This window comes from Lycorma delicatula, chromosome 2 (assembly GCF_047948215.1).
Source record: "Lycorma delicatula isolate Av1 chromosome 2, ASM4794821v1, whole genome shotgun sequence".
In the NCBI taxonomy this organism is placed as follows: domain Eukaryota; kingdom Metazoa; phylum Arthropoda; class Insecta; order Hemiptera; family Fulgoridae; genus Lycorma; species Lycorma delicatula.
In genome coordinates this window covers 90993371-91012130 of record NC_134456.1, presented here as the reverse complement: position 1 = coordinate 91012130, position 18760 = coordinate 90993371, and the positions used below count along the sequence as shown (strand labels likewise).

At 33.9% G+C, this 18760-nt stretch overlaps 1 protein-coding gene across 1 annotated transcript in view; it reads left to right on the top strand.

The window, feature by feature from the left end:
* Window positions 1–18760, top strand: part of Neurl4 (neuralized E3 ubiquitin protein ligase 4) — a 118378-nt gene that overhangs the window by 22927 nt on the left and 76691 nt on the right. Inside the window, exons 6-8 of the mRNA XM_075355773.1 lie at window positions 9507–9707; window positions 13047–13184; window positions 14986–15082. Of these exons, the coding sequence (XP_075211888.1) occupies window positions 9507–9707; window positions 13047–13184; window positions 14986–15082 (436 nt within the window). The remainder of the gene's footprint in view (window positions 1–9506; window positions 9708–13046; window positions 13185–14985; window positions 15083–18760) is intronic.

Sequence of the window (18760 nt, the reverse complement as noted above, 5' to 3'; positions counted from 1 at the left end):
CTAAAACTTTTCTATTATAATTTGCAATAATAGTCCACTGCTTCACACCCTGAAGCATTAGCTGAGAAAAATCCTCAGGTCTGAACATGTCCACCTGACCCAGGGCATCCAGCATGCATCTCCACTTATCCTGGAATCGCATACAACAGAAGAAGGCATGGTACAGAGTTTCCTCCACATTGCAGGTCGGACAGCGGTCTGAATGGTCAAGAGCAAACCTAAAAAGATATGACCTGTAACCGCCATGCCTGGCCAGGAATTGCGTAAGACTATAATCAATTGATCTCCGAGTCTTACTACACCAACTCCTCACATTCCCAATGAACAGTAAGTCCACCAACCTTTCTCTCCCATGTCCCATCGTTCTTGCCAAGTATTCATCAACTCTTGTAAATTGGTCACAATCAATAGCTTCTTCTCCGAAGAAGGAAGTAACCTTAATTCTCTACGCTTCCTGCTGTAAGCAATTAGCAGGTCAATTGGCATAGCATCTGCCAGCACCTCTGCAGCCTCTCTTGAGATTGTACGATAACTTGCTGAAATCCAGAGGCAGCATCTCCTATGCAGCACAGCAAGTATTCCCATAGAACATTTATAACGTATTTCTAACATCTGTCCAGATCTCTGCCCCAAATAAGAGGGAAGAATCCACCACACTTGATAATAACCTCCTCCTGAGTTTTCCAGGCCTCCTGGTTTCGGAAGTAAGATGGCAACCACATGCATTGTCCTCTTCGCTCTCACACAGCTTTCCATAACAAACACATTTAACAATGCACTCATTTTACGTTCTGCAAGATACATCCGAGCCGTACCTTTCACCTCCTCCACCACATCAAGTGCAAACCTGCCAGCTTGAAAACCATATTGTCTCCCTGAAAAGCTGCCTGCATCCTCCACTGCATGAAACAGCCTTTGCTGGATGATTTATATAAGCTGCATGATTTTCCCTGATGTAATCATCATCAGTGGTTGATAAGATGATGGAAGCATCAGATCACATCCAGGTTTGTGCACAGTACAAGATGCTATGCCTTCCATGCTTCGGGGAATATCCCGTCTCTCAGACAGTTATTATAAATGTTGAAAAATATTGCTATATGTGTACAGCAATTTTCGGTTCAAGGAACATCTACAGTATGTAGCAAAAAAGGCCGCTGACGCATTTTATGGAATCCGTAGAGTCATTCATCCTGATTGGGGGTTGAATTACCGTACCATGCGTATCCTTTACAAAGGTGTCAGCGAATCTATTATGCTGTATGCTGCACCTGTCTGGGCTCCCTGCATGGCTTTTAGGTATTGCACGGACATTTTGCTGCGGGCCCAGCGACTCTTCTTGCTGGCTGTTATAGGCGGTTATAGAACAGTCTCGCGTGAGGCAGTCTTTGTTATACCTAGAGTCAAACCAATAGATATCTTGGCTAATGAGCGTAAGGTACACTACATTTCCATGGTAAATAACCTATTGACATTAGAACAAAAGCAGGAGATTGAAGACCGGGGCCTTGTGACTTGGCAGTTCAGGTGGGACGAATCCCCCACAGGTTGCTACACGCATGGTATTTTTCCTATAGTGTCTAATTTAGGTGCAACTGGATGGGTCTCTCCCAATTGGTACATCACACACAGTTTCTCTCCAGCCATGGTGCCTTTCGGGCGAGTTTGGCTAGGTTTCATTTGGTGGATTCGAGTCAATGCCCGGATTGTGGGACTGATGATACAGGGGACCACATCCTCTACGTCTGTCCCTGATACGAGGTTGAACATTCATGAGCTGTTAGGGAATTTGAGAGAATACATTCCTTTCTGGATATCCATATTAACTGGCTGATCCACAAAGAGTGGTCTATAGTGGCTGGTTTTCTTTGTGCTCTTGCTGTGTGTAGGTCTGCAGAGGAAGTTTAGTCAAGGTTTGGCAGGATCCCGGGTGGCTAGGGTTTCGGCTTAGGCATTGGATTGGTTGGAGGTAGGCACATTGGCATTGTGCCACGGTAATATTGGTATTGTTTGTGGTTTGATTTGGGGCTCCTGTGGGTGGGTTTGGCTGCGCCACCAGGGTATGGTAACCTGTACAACCAGGGGCGTGGCTTCCCTCTGCCGGTGGAGGTCCTGATTGTGATTTGGTAATGTCACATGAGACATCATGATGTAGGTGGTCCGGGGTTTGTCCCTGGCTCCTGCATGGGCCAGAGTGAGGTTGGATTCCCCTTGTTAAGTGACCTCAATTGGTCGATTTATTTGGGTGTAGGTCTGATTTGTATGTTGCGTAAAATATAATTTTGATTGGCATGAGTGTTGCTCTGATTTAACTTTAAACTTGTTCGTTTTCTGAGGCATTCACAATCACTAATGATGTTGTCAAATCTTTACTAGGCGTTCGCGCTTCCACAGTTTCAGTCAGTTAGTTTGAGGGAATCATGTTAGGTTGGATGTGAAGATGTCCGTTTGAGGCCTATGTGAAGGTGAAATTTGATATGTATTTTACTGATGCAAATTTTTGGCCAGGCATTTACATCAGTGGCATCCTAACCTAAGCCTGGCTGATGACTGTGAGATGTAATCAGTTACAGGATCCAAAGAAGACCTCCGATAAAGCTCCTCAGGGCTTGCAACAGGAGGGGGTGGTGTAGTGACTGGTAACGTTACAAGGTGGTTGTCTTCTTCCTACAGGGTTGGGATTTACTGCAGTACAAGTTCCCCTGACATCTACCGGCTAGCATCATACTCACCAGTAGTAAGTACAGCAGTTGGCAGCAGTATAAAGTAGACTTGGTGGAACATGTAGACATTCATTATACTCTGAAAAAATTTTATAGCCGTAAATTTTAAAAAATATGTATTTATATTGGATTAACATTTACATAGGGCTCTCCTTGGATGTGATAACCTGTTTATTAAAAAATTGTAAAGGGCAGACTTTTGCACATAACGAGAAATAATTAATAGAATTATTCCTGCATTTAATGAAGATTGTCCTGCAGATTTAGGATTCTGTAGATAAGGATAACATTAATCCTAGTAATTAATCTGGTTGACAGTTAAGAAATGATGCTGAAAATAGTAATGAGAAGAAATATAGAAGAGAAAGATGTACCACTTTTATTACTAAAAACTTACAACAGGATTCTGGTGACGTAAGTATTTTATTTAAATGTTGTTGAAAATCAGACATTGACATCTACAATAATAATCTATTATCATATCATATACGTATCGTACGACAATGTATGAGCAATTTATTGATGTCAGTCATTTAATTTTTTTTTTAATTGTAGTGACTGATTTATTTCATGGTTTAAAAATCATCTGGGGAACATTTCCAATGAAAAAATGAAAGCATTTATGGTTATTTTATTACTTTTTAGCTATTGCTAAAAAAATTATCATAGAGTGAAAATTCTAAGGATCTGTATATTGTGCTTATTACTATTAATATAGCAAACTTTCAAACTGATATTTCTTTAAGCACAAAATTGCTTATAAATAAAAAACCATTAGTCCAGAAACGCTCAGATTGGCCAAGGGCAATGAGAAAAGACATATCGGGCACTAATATCAGCAAATTGATGTGAAGTAAAGTGTTAACTCATCAGACAAGATCTGCAACCATTATGTTTTGTAATTAATAAATTAATTAAACATAAATGTTTAAAAATATATAATTAAATAAAGATATTTGATAATAAATAACTTATAAGTAAAAACAAAAAAAAAAAAACATGGTAAACCACAGGATATTTACACCCCTTTATTGACTGTTCCTTGAGCGTTCTTTGAACACACATTGAGCACTAATGACTCGACATGTCATACTGAATTCTGCCAAGGAACTGATGATGCATTGATATGACAAATATCTGTAATATTTATTTTATGTTATTATTCAAGCTTGGACTAGTGTATATTGTACCTTCACTAGGAAAGGTTTCTTCAGTGCTATTGTTAAAATAGTCCATGGTTATCTTACTTTGGCAAATTTACTGTTTTTTTCCCAAAGTGCTTATTTCATCATTACTGTTTTCATATTTCTTGTAATTACTTAAAGTTTATCTTTGTTTCTTTTTATAAAAACTATTTAAATAATATAAATATTATTTCAACCATGTTGATCAGATGATGGCTTATTATCCAATCAAAAGAAAATCCTTAAATTGATAAAAAGAAGCTGGCAATTCTCATTTTCTACTTTAACACTCATCGTTAGCTTCTTTCTGTAAAAAAAAATTTCCCATCTCCAGTAAGTCTTTATATGAATGACAAATGTCTCTAATAACTTCCTGGTTCTTTCATCCTACTGACCTTCAGTTACTAGAAATCTCCATTTCTTAAAGGTATTAGGTACCTTTTTTTTATAAATTACAAATTTTTAATGTTATTGCACTTGTTCTTATTTATTATTATTAAGCTTTATTAAATACAAAAATATTTTTATTTTTTTTTTTACATTAAGTTTTTACAATGTAAAATAATGAACTATACAATGTTAAGCGTGGAATGTTAGAAGCTTAAAAAAGGTTGGTAGGCTAGAAAACTTAAAAAGGGAAATGGATAGGATAAATGTGGATATAGTAGGAATTAGTGAGGTTCGGTGGGAAGAGGAAGGCGACTTTTGGTCAAGTGATTTTAGAGTAATTAACTCAGCTTCAAATAATGGGCAGGCAGGAGTAGGTTTCATATTGAACAAGAAGATAGGGAAGAGAGTAGAGTATTTCAAAACGCATAGCGATAGAATCATTGTAATAAGGATAAAATCAAAACCTAAACCGACGATTGTTAACGTCTATATGCCTACAAGCGCCCATGATGATGATGAGGTAGAGTGTGTATACGAAGAGATTGATGAAGCAATTAAACACGTAAAAGGAGATGAAAATTTAATAATAGTTGGAGATTGGAATGCAAGCATTGGAAAAGGCAAGGAAGGAAATATAGTGGGGGAATACGGGCTGGGCAAAAGGAATGAAAGAGGGGACCAACTTATAGAGTTTTGCACGAAGTATAATTTAGTAATTGCCAACACCCAATTTAAAAATCATAATAGAAGAATATACACTTGGAAAAAGCCAGGCGATACTACAAGGTATCAGATAGATTATATCATGGTTAAGCAAAGATTTAGAAATCAACTCGTTGACTGCAAAACTTACCCTGGAGCAGACATTGATAGCGACCGTAATTTGGTGATAATGAAATGTAGATTGGGGTTTAAAAACCTGAAGAAAAGGTGTCAGATGAATCGGTGGAATTTAGAGAAGCTTGAGGAAGAGGAGGTAAAGAAGATTTTTGAGAAGGACATCGCAAGAGGTCTGAGTAAAAAAGATAAGGTAGAAAATGTAGAAGAAGAATGGGAGAATGTTAAAAAGGAAATTCTTAAATCAGCAGAAGCAAACTTAGGCGGAATAAAGAGAACTGGTAGAAAACCTTGGGTTTCAGACGATATATTGCAGCTGATGGATGAACGTAGAAAATATAAGAATGCTAATGATGAAGAAAGTAAAAGGAACTTAGTAAAAATAAACAAGAAGAAAACAAAAATAATGAAATGTAGTAGAAATAACAAAGATGGACCACTGAATGTGAAAATAGAAGGAGAAAAGATTATGGAGGTAGAAGAATTTTGTTATTTGGGAAGTAGAATTACTAAAGATGGACGAAGCAGGAGCGATATAAAATGCTGAATAGCACAAGCTAAATGAGCCTTCAGTAAGAAATATAATTTGTTTACATCAAAAATTAATTTAAATGTCAGGAAAAGATTTTTGAAAGTGTATGTTTGGAGTGTTGCTTTATATGGAAGTGAAACTAGGACAATCTGTGTATCTGAGAAGAAAAGATTAGAAGCTTTTGAAATGGGGTGCTATAGGAGAATGTTAAAAATCAGATGGGTGGATAAAGTGACAAATGAATAGGTATTGCGGCAAATAGATGAAGAAAGAAGCATTTGGAAAAATATAGTTAAAAGAAGAGACAGACTTATAGGCCACATACTAAGGCATCCTGGAATAGTCACTTTAATATTGGAAGGACAGGTAGAAGGAAAAAATTGTGTAGGCAGGCCACGTTTGGAATATGTAAAACAAATTGTTAGGGATGTAGGATGTAGAGGGTATACTGAAATGAAACGACTAGCACTAGATAGGGAATCTTGGAGAGCTGCATCAAACCAGTCAAATGACTGAAGACAAAAATAAAACAATGTTAAATTGGAAACAGCATTTAAGCTTTACTACAGAACAGATGTACAGGTGTAATTTATTTTTTTATTTATCTTGTTTTACATATATGTCTGTATTTTTTTTTTTTTGTTTTTGTTAATAGGCCTAAAAGATAATTATCATTTAACATTTAAAAATTTGATTTTATATAATGTTGTATTTTTATTAGTTTATTAACTTGTAATATTTTAATCAATTTTTATTTACCATACAAATTAGTATTTCTTAGTTAATAAGTGAAAACAAGTCTATTAAGAGTAATTTTTTTTTCTTAATTTTGCCTAATTTATTATTTTCTTAATAAAAACTTTGTTTAAAATAAACTTTATCATTTATGTAGTAATTTTTTATGATACGGACCTAAACTGTGGGAAAAAGATAGTTCACCATAATGGGTGACACTAACTAGTCATGTGTCTTCATAAGGATAGGTGATATGTCAGTGAGTTCTACAAATTCCTTTGTGAAAATTACAAATTCGTTCGTGAACATACAGCCCAGGGTTAATGAACACACTTGTTTTTCCGCATTGCACTGAATGTGTTAAAAGAACAGGTTGTAAATGTACAAAGCAACACAGTAGCAGTAGATTATTCTTAGTATGATCCAAAATTAGTAAAATGTTCTATTATTTAAGAATAATTTTCCTTTATAAGAAAACTGTTAACCATTAATGAAGTAAATTATAATTGTAAAAACATGATCCAGTAATGTCTTATAAATAGTAGAGTGTACTTTTTACTTTATACTAGCAGATATAAATCGAAATACAATAGTGTTTCATATTCCCTTACCTACCAAATCAGTCATCATATTCATCAAATCAATATATATTCTCTAAAAGTGAAATCATGTTATATTTGTCAGTATTTTTTTTAATTACAGTGTAACTTGCTATAATGCGAATATCGGAGGACTTACATGACACCCACGTTATAGGCTGACTGTGTTATTTCAAGAAGTAAATTTTAAAGCACAAAAGGGATCAATTAAAAAAAGAGGCAAAAAATCAAGCAATAATGGTTTAATAGAAAAAGCCAGTACAGTATAAAGGGTATTTACATAGAAACAAGTTAAGTGCGGAAGATACAGTATTTTTTCTTTGAATGTAAATTATTTTTTTAAATAAGAAGTTATTGTTTTTTGTTTCGCGGTTGTGTGTTTCTTCTTTATAATATATGACTTTACACTTTGTAAATGCAATAAATGATGATCATCGCTATCACTTTGTTGCTCCATCCATGTTATTACACTATTTATATTTACCAGAATGTCTTTTATTGAGGGTGTAGACCTCTCCATGACAGTGACCTCTGCAACACCTTCCCCTTCTTCCTCCGACAAATTATTGTTAGATTGTAGAATGGAGTTTACAATTTCTTCGTTGGTCATGTAATGGACAACAAGTATTTGATTGTCTTCTTGAGCCCACTCATTGAGATCACTTACAGACAATTCTTGCTCGGTTGAATTTGAGAATTCCAGTGGGTGTTTGTCAGTAAAGATATGGACATTTTCTGTTTCAATGTCTTCTGTATTACTCTGCAACAATACCGACCAACAATTTTTAATTGTAATATAATTTACATTACTCCATGTCATTCCAGTGGGTATACAACACTTTTTAATCACACAGTTCTAAGAAATTCTGTTACTTGTAATTCTGTGTTAACAATAGCAGTCAGTAGCTCTCATCCGTAATAGCTTTAAATGCTGAAATAACTCCTCATTCTAATGGTTGGATCAAAGATGTGGTGTCCTTGGGTAAAAACATTGCGATTATTTTCCCATGTTTAAGATTTCGGCAAAGCAGTAGGCGAATGAGCAGGGCAATTGTCAAGAAGTAATAAAGCTTTTTCTTCCAATTTTCAAACTAGTAAATAATTTTTAACACAAGGTACAAATTCGTCATTAAACCACATTAAAAAAATATTATACATTATCCAAGCATTTTTACTGTTTTTAAAAATAACTGTAATTCATATTAACGTGTTTGAAGCAACATGGGTTGACATACGTGTCACTGAGCAAAGGCTTCAATTTATGATTTCCTGACTTATTGGCACACAAAAGAAAAGTTACCTTTTCTTTGTTCACTTTCATACCAGACTTATTTGGTGCCTGTTTCGCATCTATTGTTTTTGTTGGCAATACTTTATAATACAAAGCAGTTTCATCACAGTTATACAGCTGCTCATCACTGAAGTTAATCTTTTCAATAACTGATTGTAATATTCTTTGTGAAAAATGTTCGCCTGCCGTCACATCTACTGAATGAGATTCTCCTTCGATATTTACTTGGCCTATGCCATGATGGATTTTTCATCATGGTAACCAACTACTAGAAGCACTGAATTCTTCTTCATTGTTAATTTGTTCATGAAAATTTAGTGCCTGAGCTTGAAGTATTGGCCCTGACAATGGCACTCCTTCACTCCACTTTTGAAGAAACCAAAGGTACAACATTAACATCAACATCACCGAGTCTAACCTTCTTGTGATCAAGTCTGACTGTTTCATCTACTGAATCAGTAAAAGAATGCAATTTATCTTCTTATTCACCCAGCCACTTGTAGTACCTTCAGCCACACCGAATTCCTGGGATAAACTGGCTTTCAAACGACCTGCCTTAACCTTTTCAATAATTTCTAATTTTTCTTTTACAGAATACATTTTTCGTTTAGACATGTTAGGCAAATACAAATGAAAACAAACACTACAAAATCTAATAAATTAACCAACATAATAAAACTTAATGATATTGATAAACAGTAAAAGCAGCTCTGAATAAATCACAATATGTAATAACATTCAGCTACCGTGCACTGTGCCTTATTCAGGCAGTACATTGTTGGTCTTATCGCTGTTACAGGAAATGAGTCATGTACAGCATATCATAAGAATTTCTCTTATTACTGTATTAAAATCTTAGTTTAGTTTTATTGAATCATGTTTTTGGGAATTCCAAGGCTTTAAAATTGGTCGTAACTAATTAACAGATGTTATAATAATAGAAGCGTGTTGTTGACAATTTCAAAGGATTTATGGTGGGTTTTACACTGATATCTAATACAGTGGTACGATGACTAGCATTTCTTCATCCTATTTTATTTTTTCAGATATTCAGATATTTTGGGGGACAAGTTTATAATCTGCGTTATATCCGAATCCGGGATATATCAAGCCACATTATAGCAGGGCTGTACTGTATTGTACAAATTCTATTCTTATATCTGTGATGATTTTATTCATGCTAATGATAATCTGCATTTTTGTGTTTTGTTTTAGATAAGAATAGATAGATTAGTGGAAAAATGGTCTGGTAGTATTGAAGTTGGTGTTACAACGCACAATCCTTCAGCTTTAGAATTCCCTGCTACTATGACTAATATGAGAAGTGGCACAACAATGATGTCTGGCTGTGGTATTCTAACCAATGGTAAAGGAACCAGAAGAGAATATGGCGAATTTAACTTAGATGAATTGAGGGTAATAATAAAAATTGTATTGATGAAAATAATTTCTGTGCTATAAGTACGAGGAGTGGATGAATTGTAATACACAGTCACTCATAGCTCACAAATGCAAAGAGGAATTCAAATAAAACAAATATATAATTTAATTTATCTTTCTACGTAGTTACAACCAGTTTTCTCATTCCATTGGTGAAGAGTGCAATCTTTCCTTAATACACAACCTTAATATGTTCTTCACTGAAATGATTACTCTTAATATCCTTCTAATTGCAGAAAGGAGTGAAGATCACTCTGCCAAATCTGTTTAGTATGAAGGGTATAAAATGGGTTCAAATGTCAACTTGATAAGAGCCTCAGCAGTTGCAAGAAATCTGTGTACCCACGCTGTGTTATCAGCTCTACGTATTGTCAAACATGACATTCACTTCCCTAAGATATTTTAACATCTCTGTATCACAGAATTTGCAGTATACTTAGCTTTCAATTAGTCAACTTGTATACAGATGTTAGGAATCCAAGAACACTGTCCAGAAAATTTCTTTTGTAGAGGATTGTATTTTGTATTTTTTTTTATTGTGCTGATAGTATACCATGCTTTGCAATTTTTCTTCAGGGTTGTAATGATTTACCCAAGTTTCATCTCCCATCACAATTTTTTTTTTTCTTCCTGTTTAACCTCCAGGAGAACCACTGTTAGATATTACTTCAGAGGGTGAGATGAATGATTTTGTAGTATGTGTGAAAATATAGCAGGATTCCCGGATGACACTATGGTGAGTGAGTTTCATACCACCAGCATGTTAGGCAGAAGTCGCGATTGTCAATACTGACTTACTCCACCTCAGTGATCTTCTGAGATCACTGAGGTGGATCTTCTGAGATCACTGAGGTGGTGGTGCGCCAGGTGATTTGTAGTATTGCATGGTACAAGGCCCCCGGATTTGATTGTATCACAGTGGAGCTCCTTGTCCGACCACTTTCAGTAGTCCTCGGTCCTCTAACTAGAATATATAATAGGTTGCTCTATGCCAGCCACTTTCTGGCATGTTGGAAGTGTGAAGACTTGATGTTATTGTTCAAAGGTGCATATTAATGTTAGATTGGTCACTAGTCATTTTTGCTAATGGACAACCAGTATGGTTTCCGACCGGGCAAGAGCACTGAGGATGCCATACTAAAGGTGATGGATATAGCTTCCTCTAGTTCATGTAAATATGTATTAGAAATTTTTCTGGACATATCTGGGGCATTTAACAACTTATAGTGGCCCTCTGCCATGTTTCAGATTCAAAAGTGTAAGTGTACACGAAATGAATTAGAAATGCTCTCAAGTTATTCAGCCATCGGACTGTTTCCCTGCGTGGTGGCAGCTTGGAGGTTCATAAGACCTTAACTAAAGGATGCCCTCAGGGCAGTGTTTTGAGTCCCCTTCTTTGAATCATAGAATTCGATCCTCTACGTCTGTCCCCGATACGAGGTCAAACTTACACGAGCTGTTACGAACTTGAGAGAGAATACATTCCTCTTTGGATCTCTGTATTAACTGGATGATCCGTGAGGAGTGGTCTGTAGTGGCTGGTTTTCTTCACACCCTTGCGGTGTAAAGGTCTGCAGAGGGAGTTTAATCAGGTACTCGATCATGATAGGATCCCAGGTGGCTAAGGTTCCAGCTTAGGCATTGGATTGGTTGAAGGTAGGTGCATTGACATCGTGCCATGGTTATATTGGAATTGTTTGTGAATCGATTTGGGGCTCCCGTTGGTGGGGATGGTTACACCGCCGGGGTATGTTGTCCCATGTGACCAGAGGTGTGGCTTCCCTCCGCTGTTAGCAATCATGATTGTGACTTGGTAATGCCACGCAAGACACCGTGATGGTACTGAGTGGGGGTGCGGGTGTTTTTTACCTGCTCCTGCGTGGACCTGAATGAAGTTGCATTCCCCTTGTTAGGTGACCTAAACTGGTGAACTTATTTGGGTGTAGGTCTGAATTTCTACGTTGTGTAAGACGTAATTTTGATTGGTATGAGAGTAGCACTGATGTAACTTTAAACTTGTTCATTTTCTGAGTCATTCACAGTCTCGAACAGTGTTGTCAAATCTGGACTAGGCGTGGGATTTGTGCTTCCGCGGTTTCGGTCAGTTAGTTTGAGGGAATCATGTTAGGTTGGATGTGAAGATGTCTGTTTGAGGCCTATGTGAAGACGAAATTTGATATATATTTTACTGATGCAAATGTCTGTCAAGGCATTTTCATTGGTGACATCCCGACCAAGGCCTGGCTGACGACTGTGAGATGGTTGGGATTTTCTTTTCTATGAGTTTGTTTGGCACCTTCCCCAAAAATGACATTTTGTGGTAGCCCAGTTGTGGAATAATGTACCCTTCTTGTTTGTTCAATATTCCTATATGGGTGGTGATGCAATTTTCATTTTGATTCGATTCATCCACCTCCTTTTTGGTGCTTCTCATCAGTCAGAGAATCCAATCAACCACTGCGAGGTTCATTCGCAATATTCTCTTTACCAGCTTCTGAAGCACAAAATTTTATTATTGCCCAACTACTCAGAGTACTTCAATTTAATTACCGTAAATGGCTATTAGGTGACAACAAATGCCACAACATTCCTTTATTCTGCTGTAAAAATTTCAATCGCTGAATATTGTTTTAAACATGTTGCCACATCTGATGTATGCATTTCCATAACAACTGGGACTGACCCAAAATGAAAAGAAAATGAAACTATAAGATGACAGCACTTTTCACTTTGTGTGACATCTGTTCTCCCATTATTATATTTTATTGTTGTATTACGTTTCAGCTGCCCCTCGTAATTACATTGCAAGTTTTTTCAGTAGTTTTTGGTAGATCATTTGCTTTAACTTTACATTAATTCATTTGATATGAGAAGAATTCAGTAAACAGATCACAAACCTGCCTGGAATGGGAGAGAATAGCAATGAATAATTTTAAAGGGTCATTAGTTAGCAGCACAATTGAAATTTATGAAGATAAATTAAACTCCTGATTTATATATTTCACATAATTCCTACTTTATTCTTTTCTTTACTTCCATAAAAAATTAAATAGCAAAATTTTACTGTTTATTTCATTTATTATCATCTTATAGACGTTAAATTAAAGATATTTGAACATTTTTTCACATTAGCATATATGCTTGAAGTTGTTGGATGGGACTTAGTATTGAATTTTTACAACTTTTGAATAATGCAAAACTTGATCACAATTCAATCTAGAAAATTCCATAATATCCATAAAAACTAAATTTTAATTATATTTTGTAATTTTCAGTATTGTTTTAATATATACATTTTTATTATTTCATATTTAGGTTGGTGACCGTATCGGAATGATGAGGAAAGCCAATGGAAACTTGCACTATTTCATTAATGGCCTTGATCAAGGTATTGCTGCAAGAGTTCCACCTGTTGTTTGGGGAGTTGTCGATTTATATGGAATGACTGTTAAGGTAATCAGTTATCTTATCTAAAAATATTATTTTGAAAATGGAAATTTACTGAATTATGATTTAATTGTTGGAATCTTATATCTTATTTGTTAATTATTAAAGTATTTATTATAAGTCTAGGTCCAATGTAGTGATACATCAAAGAGACAATTAACCTCTGAATTTAATAAAAGCAGTATGTATGTACCAAATAAATTTAAGAAGTCATTTTTAATAATCCTATGCAGTTACTAAAAAGTATTCATTTACAAGGTATATTCAGAAATTAAATATTGTTTCCTTCTACCACCGCCTCAGCACTGCAATCATGGGTCTGATTCATACCACATTCCCTCATTCATTGGCTTTTTATTGATGCCATTATAAGCACAGTGATGTTTTTTAAAGTTGATTAGATATCCTTTAAAATGTTCAAATCAATCAAGAATCCTGATTATTATAAAATAAGGGCAATCAGATTTTCAAATGCGAGAAATGTCAAACCAACTGATATTCATCAGCAAATTAGTGATGTTTATGGTGAAAAAGCTATGAGTGATGGAGTGGTTAGAAAATGGGTGTGGCAGTTCAATGAGGGACAGTAATGTGAATAATGAGCAAAGGAGTTTGCCCTTCCACCTCATATTTAAATGAAGACATCAACTAGAAGTCTTTGAAAATGAAATGTGTTAGTTAAATATGTTTTCATAGGAATATATTTGGATAAAAAACTTACATGGAAAATGAGGTTAAGAAAAATAGGAACGAGAATTTTAAATTCAGTAAGATATAACAGTTACTGGGAAGGAAGTCTTCATTATCATTTAATAATAAAATAATGCTGTACAGAACAATTTTGAAATCAATAGAGTTGATGAAATTCATCTATAGGAAATAATCAGCAGCTTAGAAAGTTTACAAAACAAAGTAATAAGAAATATTGCCAATGCCCTATGCTTGGCAAGGAACATTGAGATCCACCAGTTTTCCATTGTGGCTTGAGCGATAGGTAAAGCAAGGCATTGTAATTCTAATTATTTAGAAATTCAACAAGCATTTTCTTCTAAGGTCTGTTAGACAATTGCAGAGTGAAGTATGAAGATTGAAATATTACGTACAATGAATAAGATTTGTGTGACAGAAAGTAATAAACCATTATTTTATTAACAGCCATGACCCTTTGTTAGTTATATTTAATTTATATTTGTAGTAGTGTGGGCTTCATCAGTTACTTAATTTATGTTATTTTACTTTGCTGAAGGTATCCATTTAACAATTGGATTTTAAGGCTTGGAATGTTTGTTACTTTTTTTTACTTTAAATTACAAAGCTGTGGATGTAACTTGATAAGTGTACTTAGTACAATGAAAATAACTCAATAAATAATATAAAACAATTGAGCTAATGCAACCAAAATTGTATTAGAAAAATAAATGAAACATTAATTATGAGCTCTTGCTAATAAATATCTGATAAAAAAATAAATACCTTTCTTATTTTTTTCTAGTTTCATTCTGATGACTCATCAGCATCCAAGTTTTCCACTTGGATGTGGAAAACGTGTTTCTGTGAACTGAAGTATACTACTGAGACACGATCTATTACATGTTTATTGTGAAATATTACATATTATTAAGTAAAATTTAATCCTGCAAATATTTCTTCAATTCATTTAAACTAATCACATTTTAGTACAGATAATTTTTTTTACATCAGAACAAATCTTATGATGAAAATTTTGTAAATTTAATGGAATTCCTTTATAATATCTTTCTGTAAGTTTTATTGATATGAAGTTATTATATTATTGATTTTTTTGTAGGTTACAATTGTTGATAGAGATGAAAGAGAAGAACAGAATTTAATAACACGTCGAAACACAGCTTTACGAGATCAACAGATTACACAGTCTTTGAATGGTAATTTTAATTAGCAACTTTCATTCGTATATTATGTTTAATTTATTTGTTCTTTATTAGATTTCCATAAATAGTGTTTCACAGTAGTGTAAGTAGTATACAGTAGTAATATCAGCTGAGTATTGCAGTTAATTTGTTTTAGGGTCAATCCATATCAAATCATACAGCCATTTTTGCTCAACATTTTTAATTTTTATAAAACTGTTATTAGGAGACCTTTGTATCTATATGAATGTAAAACTCATCAAAAAGTTTTTGGGGTTTTTTCTGGCAACCATTTTAGATTATGCAGATTACTTGTTTTTCACAAATAATGTGTTTTGCAGAAAACCGTCTAATGCCCTTATTTATAAAGATATCATGAAAATTTAAAAACCATAATGTTCAGCATGAAATTGTCTAAAATAATTGTTTAAACTATTTTTTTGTAAGTATTAAGGAAGTTGGTCAGAAAAAAAATGTATAAAATGAATTTACTATTAAAATTCCTTTTTTGAGGCCAATATTTTTCATTAAGGAAAAAGTCTCACATTGATTATTTTTTCCTGACAAAGTTATCTTATAACATGGCTTGGAACTTAAGTTTCAGTCAGTAGACTTATGTCCTTTTTCTCCTAGAAACCTTAAAAGATGGCCAATTGGCTGTTTCCAACTAGTTTCAATGCCTTATATCTAAAAAGGGATCAAGTGAAAAAATTTGAAAATTTTACAGGAAACACTTCCAAACATAAACTTGCTGTATACATTTGATTACTGAGACTTATCTAGTTTAGGAGTTACAGAGCACTGAATTTGGTTAAAAATACCTGACTGACAAAACGTGTAGGTTGACAAATTATAATTTTAGTATTTCTTTAAAATATTAAAAATTTACAAGATTTCATTGCACAACTTTTCTGATATATTATATGTTCTTTCAGACATGTTTATTAATTCTAAGTGAGTAATTTTTCTCAAAACATTCTCTACGGGAACCCAAACAATTTCTTTTTTTGATTACTGAAAAGATGATTTGGGACCTGATGGATCGAAAAAATGAACCAGAGCATCATTGTTTTTTCATTTTTCTCCTTCACTCTTCTAATCCATCTTTTAACATCATTTAGCAGTGTTCTCTTGGATTCGTAAAGGGTTTGTGATAGTAAACAGAGTAGCTGTTTGATGGTCTTCAGATTTCTCTGATCTTGATGTAGGATAACATCTTATTTAGTGATCACTTAAAGGAACAAACCAGTGGTAATTTCTTGTACCTTCTACTTGTAAGCAACATTCAAACCTCTGTTTAAATTTGTCCACTGTGGTCTGTATTTCTTCTGATGGGACAAATATATATTTTAAACCTGTAATTTTGTCATTGCAAAATTTAAACATTTCTATTGGAGTCAAAATTTTGTCATTATATGGCCTTTGCAGACTTTCCATTGTCACCTATTGTTTGGTTGTGCCTTCAGTTCCATTATAAGAGTTATTACCATGAGAAGAAACAAAGAAGTTCCACTCCGCTGATATTCCACAATTGTTTATATGTTATTATAGATTGATGAAGTTCTTCTTATTTTTATATTGGCTGCTGGCACCGTCACTAAAGGTAGCACACTTTTAATCTCATTTATTAGATGTTATTGAAAAGCGTGTACAGCATTAGTATTGTGAGAAGAGGCTATCACCTACTATATTTAAGCTCTGACAACAAACTTTGCTTTCTTTTTTGAAGTAAAACACATATGGATGAAGAAAATCCTGTGAGTTTGTTCAATGAAAGCTTTGAATTTCATTTTGATTGATGAAGGTGTAATTTTCTGAAAAGTCTCCAGCAATGAGACATTCGCTGTCATCAAGGTTTTCTTTGAGTTCCCTTAAATAATTGGATTGAACTTTAGAAATAAAGCGATGTGACTTCAAAGTCATGTGTTTGTCGGCCAGTGAAATTATGAACTCATCACGCAACTGGATTTGTGTAATGAGTTTCAGCCCTATCTATTAGTTTACACCTACTGTTTGAATGAAATTTCATCTGGCAAATTGTCAATTGCCTGAAATAAAATCTTACCCAGGACACTGTTCACAGTCATTCAACACACACTCTTCTTTTACAGTCACATACAAAGAACTCAATCAAATCTCTGTAACTTATATTAAATTTTGCTCCCTCGATCATCAATTTAGCATTTTGATGATATTTGCAGACAAACACTGTGCATACCAGATGAACCTGGCAGAACACACAATTTTGGCCATAGAAAATAAAAAAACCATTAATCAGCCTATTTTGTGGTCAGGGTATTTTAGCTTATATAGATTAAAGAGCTCATTTAGGGAGATAAAGATTAATTGCTTTTGTTTGTGTACATTAATCTTGATTATGAGTGTTGAAACATATTCTTCCTAGACACAATCAATTGTTTTCATCATCTTTGCAAAATAAAATTACATTCTTAACAACCTCTTCACTAATCTTGCTACATTGAATTTTTGAAAGATGTGGTAGAATACATCGATCCTTCACTAATTGTCTTGTCATATTTACTAGCTGATGAGATGCCATATTCTTCAACAGTTTTATTTTTTGACCATGAATTTGGCAAAAAGCCAATAATTTTAATTTTATCATCTTTACTAGCCAATATACATTTTTCTTTGGGTTTTACAATCAGACTTTCATACTGATTTCCTGTATGCTACATCTAGGCTGGAAATCCCCAAATGAGATTTCAAAATCCCCACCAAATGAGATTTCCAATTTTCTTTTTACAGCAGATGTGATTTTCTCAGTTTTTTCTGTAGTGCGGAATGCCTTTGTTCTTTGTTTAATTTCACTATTTTATAAACAGGAAAGAGTTTAATGTCTCACATACTGAGCTAACCTGTTGCAAAATTGTTTTCTCAGTGAGTTCATATGCTTCATTTATATGTAATCCATATCACATTTACAGAAATAATACATTTCTTATGATTATTTGTTGTTTAATAAATGAAATTGGGCCAGTAAAAGTTTTGTAACAAATTTTTCTATTTTTTATTTATTAAATGTAATGTTTAAACATTGTTTATTATCTGTTATTGTATATCTATTGTCTATTACATTTATTTAACATGTATTTTTTTTTAAACAAAATTCTAAATAATAACGGATTTTGATAATAGAAATGTAGTGTCTTAGAATCATTTTGTTAAAAAGTTTTATTTATATTACAGAAATCTTTGTTTTTTCAGCAGAAGAAATGATATCTGTGAGACTTTTACCGTATGGTTTACCATTACATTGTTCATTTATCACTTCACCCACATAACAAACATCTATATAAATAAAAATCTAGATATTTGTTTGTTCAAAATCTTAAAATCTTCAAAAGTTCTTTACAGATTGCGTTGAAATTTTGACAAAATGTTGCATTCAATTACACGTATGTTTTTGTATACTTACTATTTACATACCTAAGATGTCACCTGACAGGTAAAAACATGCCTTTTTATAAAGACAGCACTATCTGTTGGTGGATGTAAAAGCAGCTCACGCTATACTAAATATTTTACAATTCCATTTCAATGTTTCCAACATGTGTGTCCGCTACAGACTAAAAAACTACTGGACCAATTTATGCGCAGCAAAAAAGGAAGAAAGGGAAAAATCAAAAAAGGTAAAGGGAAGAAGGAGAAATGGGAAAAAAAGTAAAATGG